At 36.5% G+C, this 6,867-nt stretch overlaps 1 protein-coding gene across 1 annotated transcript; it reads left to right on the top strand.

Annotated features, from left to right (window-relative positions):
* The first annotated feature begins 265 nt into the window (after positions 1-265).
* On the top strand, positions 266-1,602 carry LOC107466776 (uncharacterized). Its single transcript, XM_016085773.3, has 4 exons — positions 266-689; positions 866-976; positions 1,114-1,194; positions 1,314-1,602. Exons 1-4 carry the CDS (start codon positions 432-434, stop codon positions 1,395-1,397), a joined length of 534 nt encoding a protein of 177 aa, XP_015941259.1. The 5' UTR covers positions 266-431; the 3' UTR covers positions 1,398-1,602.
* Positions 1,603-6,867: the final 5,265 nt, after the last annotated feature.

Here is a 6,867-nt window from a genome sequence, read left to right as displayed (position 1 = left end):
ATTTTAGCAATTCACATTCATTGTCCTTATATCTAAAAAATTCAGCAGATATTTCTTGGAGTAGGAGATAGAAAATAGATTTTTTTTCCTTATATATACTTTTTATCCATTTAAAATGTGGAAATAGCGGAGACAATTTTTTTCATCAAAGCTCTTTATATTTTGTGTCTTGAAACAATTACTAGTTAAAGTACTTGACTATAGCTATATAGCAAGGAAATAATATTCTTCTTATGAATCTAATATGTTGTCTGTTACAGAAACAGATTCGAAGAAAGGCTAGTGCTGTCCTTTTGCTGCTTTTAGAAGTCAAGAGAAGGATACAGTTTGTTGAGAGGGACAGAAAGAAAATTGAAGCAGAAGCAAAAGCAAAAGCAAAACAAGCGTCTTCGTTTGATAGATAAACACATTGGAGTTGTTGGAGTGAGTTGATGTGGGAGCATATGTGGTGCCTTGTTTGCTGCAAGAAAGAAGAAATGCAAAAGATGAAGAACCTTGGGAGCATTGGAAGCAGTGGAAGGCTATCCACAGAAGAGTGTGAGGATGAGCAGATTTCAAAGCTGCCCATTTCCACATTTCAATCCAAGGAAGAAGAGATTGAGAGGAAGAAGACTGAGGTGAGAGAGAAGGTTGAACTCCAGCTTGGCCGCGCCGAGGAAGAGACGAGGCGCTTGGCACACATTTGGGAAGTAAGTTCTTCAATATGGAGAATTTTTAGTTGATAGAGTAAATATTGACCAAAATAAGTACAATAAAATATTTGTCTATGTAGTATTAGAATCTATATATTTTCATTATTTGTGTTTAATTTTAATCATAATTCACATATCTTCAATGTGTTTTCAAATTTCATGATTTGTACTAGGAGCTTGAAGTGCTAGATGATCCTTTGAGGAAAGAAGTTGCAATTGTGCGCAAGAAGATTGACTTGGCTATCAGAGATTTGAAGCCATTGGGACAAAACTACCAGAAGAAGGTAAAATTCTTGATCTTGAGGCTACAAAATAAATACTAGTCCACCCCTAGTATATAACATCCTACTCTACCAGTTTAAGGAAAATTTAATCATGAATGTGCAGAACTCAATAATGAATAACTTTGGTTTACTTATAGGAGAAAGAGTATAAAGAGGCCTTGGAGGCTTTCAATGAAAAGAACAAAGAGAAATCTCATCTTGTAACCACACTAGTTGAGGTATAGTTTTATATAGTTAAGATTGGGATTTTATAGAGACAATTAGTTCTGATGCTATGTTTTTAACTTTCTTGGTAACTGTTTAACGTCTTTTTATGTTATGCAAATTTCGTTTATAGCTGTTAACTGAGAGTGAAAGACAGAGGATGAAGAAACTGGAAGAGCTATGCAAGACCATAGATTCATTGTCAAGGAAACAATAATATTTGTATGCGGGTGCTATGTTTATTATATTAAGCTTGATTTGTTTAATTTCAGTGGCTTGTATTTAATTGTACTTACATTTTTATGTTATTCAAACTGTTATGTTGCTGTGTTTATGATGAAAAGAAAAAAAGACAATGCAAGCAATGTACTAACTACTAATTGTTCACATTTTATCAATTGAAAGAGGCAAAGAGTAGCCAGAAATTGTGATGGCCATTCTAAATCTACCAACAAATTTCAACATCAAAGGTTATGTCCATGAGCGCTAGGGATGATTGATAGTTCGATGGTATCTTTGTTGTGTTATAAGTTACTTTGGTGAGTAAATGGTTAAATTAGTCTCTCAAAAATCACGCGATCTCTAATTTGATCTCCGAAAGATTTTTTTAATCAAATTTATTCCCGAAAGATTTTAGTTTAGTCACGTTAGTCTTTCCATTACTTTCTACATTAACAGCGTTAAGAAAAGCTGACATGACACGTTAAGTTACATGTCAGCACACCCCTCTACATCTTAATTGGCAGCCAACACAATATCTTTATGAAATTTGATAAAATCAATCCCTAAATAACAAACCATAATCCCAAAATGTTGCATATATATCCCCTTCCTATATAGTGTAGTTGCAGCGATTGAGACGGCAATATTTGAGGTCGCCAGCATGATGGTTGGTGAAGATGGAGGTCATGGTGGTGGAACTAATCAACTTTGAGCTATTGAAAATGTTTAATCAACTAGAACGAAACCTAACCCCAAAAACAAATTTCAATTTCAGCCAAAAAGACACCACAAGAAACAAAATTTAACAATGCCACAATCCTTAAGAAAGGTTCACTAACAAAAAAATAAATTTAAAAGAAACTTCCTTTTCACAAAATCGAATTTCACGAAGAAAATGCGAACCCTAAAACCAAATAATAAAACAAACACCGAACATAAACAATATAAGAGGAATTGATAACCAGTGCTCCTTTAATATTCAGAAAAATAGAACCCTTGATCAACTTTCATGAATCAATAAAGAGCAAAACCCCAACCCCATAATCGGTTTCCAGTTCCAACAAAAACACTAACAAGAAACAGATTTTATCAATGGTAGAATCCTAACAACAAGGTTAGTAACCAGAACAAAATAAAACCTTAAACAATGACAAAAATGGTCGTCGGTCATGTCTTCAATCACTGTGCTGAAGCCACTCCTCAATGGCGAACTCGCAAACACGCTGCGTCGAATACTTCAATCGGTGACGATGATGATGGCTTGTTCGTCTTCTCCTCAGCAACATCGAAAATGAAGTGAGAGGGAGAATCTTGTGAGAGAAAACAGGAACGTTTCACCCGATGCTTCAATTGGCAATGATGATGAAGGCTTATTTGTCTTCTCCTCAGCAATATTAAAAAGGAAGTGAGAGGAAGAGTATTGTGAGAGAAACAAGGACGTCGCACCGAATGCTTCAATCGACGACAAGGATGAATATTTCTTCGTCTTCGCAGCGACGTGGAAAAGGGAGTGAAAGGGAGACTCTTGTAAGAGAAATAGGGTCTTGTGTGTTACTGTGAGTGAATGGAAGTGGGAGAGATCAAAATATCGTAGTTTCAATCACTATCTCTCACCTTTAAAAACGACACCATTTTAATGCTTATTTGTCTCTTAACGTGCTACGTTAATTTCCGTTAACGCCATCAACGTAGAAAGTAACAAAATGACTAACGTGACTAAACTAAAATTTTTTGAGATGAATTTGATTAAAAAACATCTTTCGAGGACTAAATTAGAGATCGCATGATTTTTCAGGGACTAATTTGATCTTTTACTCTTGCTTTGGCCATTTTAAAATAAGTATCTCTTTCACTTTTTAGGTTCATTGAAAAATTGACGTTTTTTTGGAAACGAAAAGCTCAACACAATAAGTGGAGCATACGAAGACAACAAACAGAAACAACCAACAGTTAAAAGAAGCAAATTACGCAAAAAACACTAGTTGATATCCCCTGTCATCTTCGACATTGTCATCAACAACAGAAAGGATCCACACTTAACCACTCCTTATAGTTCATAAAGGACTGATGGATAATATCGTTAACCCCTTTTCCTTTATTCTGAAAAATTCTTCTATTTCTTTTTAGCCAAATGTTCCAGATAATTTCATAGAAACACACCATCTACCTCTTGCGCTCCTGCTTACTAGTTGATAGCTCAGTCCAACTTTGAAAATGTTCCTTTAGCGTCCTTGGGCACGACCATTTCCTTCCAACAAATGACAGCCATACACACCAAACTTGCCAAGAAAATCACAACCAAGAAACAAGTGGTGACCATATTTAACACCTTAGTTACATAACACACATACAACATCTTCCTGGTTGACCACCCCAAACCGACTCAGCCTCTTTCGTATTAACCCTTCCAGTCAAGACAAACCAGACAAACAATTCAACTCTTGGTGGAACTAGACCTTTCCCAACCGTCCTAGTAAAGTTGTAACTTGCTATACCCTTCGGAATCATTTCCACCTGCAACACCTGCACAAAAGAGTTAGTAGAAAATACACTTTGTTTATCAAATTTCTACACAACTCTATTCTCTTTATCATAAGCAAGTTTGACCAGTCTTAAGGTTTTATGCAACTGGTTCACTAAGTCCAACTCCTATTGGAATAACTCTCACCTCCATTGGAAGTTTCATCTCCACTCTAACCCGTCCCAGAATCCACAATCCCCTATAACGGATCCTCTTTGGTTTGAAACTGAGAAAAGCCTCAGAAATTGATCTTTCAGAGAACCGCCATACAACCATACATCCTCCCAGAAATCGAGTCTCACTCCCATCACCAATCTCCATAGACAACACATTAATCATCTTCTGTCTTACTTGTTGGTCCTTGAACTGTATGTGGCAAATATCCTTCCACGCCCCCTCCCCCCAAGCAGGTAACACCTGGGATGACAACATCACATTTGGGTTCAGATTGTTACAAGAGCAAACCACCTTCTTCCATAAGGGACAATCCTCCTTTAAAAAATGTCACCACCACTTAAATAGAAGGGTTGTGTTACATACCATAGCATCCCCAACGCCTAACCCACCAAACTTTTTGGGAGTCTACACCACCTCCCACCTGATCATTGCCATACCATTCCTACCATCCTTCTTACTCCATAAAAATCTTCTATGTAAGAAAATTAGTTTCTCTACAGCAGCCTTTGGCATTTTATATAAGCTCAAATAATAGATAGTGAGGTTGTTCAATACAGATTTAATGAGCACCAACTTACCGACTTTATTGAGAACCTTGGCTTTCCATAAGCTCAGCTTCTCCTCCACTTTTTCTATAATTGTCTTCCAAGTCTTCACCAACCTCGGGTTCACTCCTAGTGGGATCCACAAGTATTTCACTGGAAGAGAGGCTACCTTAAAGCCCAGCACTCTACATATACGTTGTACCTACTGATCATCACAGTTAATTGGAATCAAGCTAGATTTATCAAAATTAATACTCAACCCCGACATTAGCTCAAAACAACAAAGGATCCTCTTGTAATTCTTAATGGTCTCTTCCTCAGGGGGTAGAACAGAACAGTATCATCTGCAAACTGAAGATGCGATAACTCAATATAATCTCTACCCACCAGTAACGGTGAGATGCGCCCATTTCTAACCGCCTCTCCAAACATCCTATGTAGAACATCAACGACAAGTACAAACAGAAATGAAGATAGTGGATCACCCAGTCACATACCCCTCTCCATCTGAAATGGCTTAGATGGCGAGCCGTTTATCAGCACTGATAGTAGAACTATTGTTAGTCTAGAATTTCACGAAATATAGATTCTTGTTGCAAGTATAGTCTAGACCAACAAATAATCCTCATGATCAAATATTAAAATTCAAATCAATTATAAACCGAGATCAAGAGTAATTCAACCTCGGGTCGTTCTCTCTAGGACGCAATTGAAGTGCTACTTACTTGGAATTCGTTGGTAGTATAGTCCAAACCAATAGTGAATCTTCATGCTCAAATATTAAAATTCAAGTTATAATAACCGAGATCAAGAGTAATTCAATCTCGGGTCGTTCTTCCTAGAAATGCAATTGAAGTGCTACTTTCTTGGTTGTTAAGGAAAAGGGGGGGGGGTTTGCAAAATCAAAGAACGAAAGATTAAAAAGAATTTAAGAAATAAAATAACTAAGGGATGATCAAAATTGATATTAAAGCAAGTAAAAAGGAAGTAAGGTCAAAACTAGTGAAAATGCAAGATAAGTAATAAAGAGCCTTGACTTGGAAATGAGAATCCAAGGAATCCTATCATCGCCATAACCACAACTATGGTAATTATGATGAGTCAATCTTGCCTAGTTAACCCCTAACATCGAGGAGTAAGTCAAGCAAGCATAATTGACCATAATTCATAAGTCCGAGCCAACTTACCAAATTAGTTGATAAAAGGCTAGCGTCAATGGAAACAAGAGTCAACTAACTACCCAAGAATTACCACTAAATGTCGGACATCATGACTCTAGTATCCTAGGAACTCAAATCCCAAGTCAAGGTGTGAAAATCTACTTCATAATTGGCATTTTCACAAACACCTTGTGTGCATAAAAGTAAAACATGGGAAATTGTAAGAAAAATTGGAAAACTATAACAAACTATTCACAAAATCAACAATAAACACCCAAACAAGCATAAAGAAAGCATAAAACAGTAAATTCATCAATCAAAACTTCATGGACTCAAAATTGGAAATATAAACAAAGCACTTGAACCAAGAGAAATGAAAATAAAAGATGATATAATTAAAGAAAAATTAAAGAGTACTTACAAAAGAGTTGATCAACATCCAAGATTAAAGCTTGCTATAAAATGCTACAATGAAAATTACATAAATCTTAGGAGAGAATTCTACTATCTACACTACTCCTACTCCTATGAAAGCTTCCTATATTACTACTACCTAATGAAAACCTAATCTAAACTGAGCTCCTTTGATATGTGTTGAATTTCTGATGAGCGGATAATTTATACGCTTTTTGGCATTATTTTTAGTATGTTTTTAGTATATTTTAGTAGTTTTTAGTATACTTTTATTAGTTTTTAGTTAAAATTCACTTTTCTGGACTTTACTATGAGTTTGTGTGTTTTTCTGTGATTTCAGGTATTTTCTGGCTGAAATTGAGGGTCCTGAGCAAAAATCTGATTCAGAGACTGAAAAGGACTGCAGATGCTGTTGGATTCTGACCTCCCTGCACTCGAAGTGGATTTTCTGGAGCTACAGAAACCCAATTGGCGCGCTCTCAACGGCGTTGGAAAGTAGACATCCCTGGGCTTTCCAGCAATGTATAATAGTCCATACTTTGCCCGAGATTTGATGGCCCAAACCGGCGTGGCAAATCAGCCTCAGAATTTCCAGCGTTTAACGCTGGAACTGGCATAAAACTTGGAGTTAAACGCCCAAACTGGCAT

Source organism: Arachis duranensis, chromosome 9 (assembly GCF_000817695.3).
Source record: "Arachis duranensis cultivar V14167 chromosome 9, aradu.V14167.gnm2.J7QH, whole genome shotgun sequence".
Taxonomy (NCBI): domain Eukaryota; kingdom Viridiplantae; phylum Streptophyta; class Magnoliopsida; order Fabales; family Fabaceae; genus Arachis; species Arachis duranensis.
The sequence above is the reverse complement of the archived record's forward strand: the minus strand, read 5'-3'. Positions and strand labels throughout refer to the sequence as shown.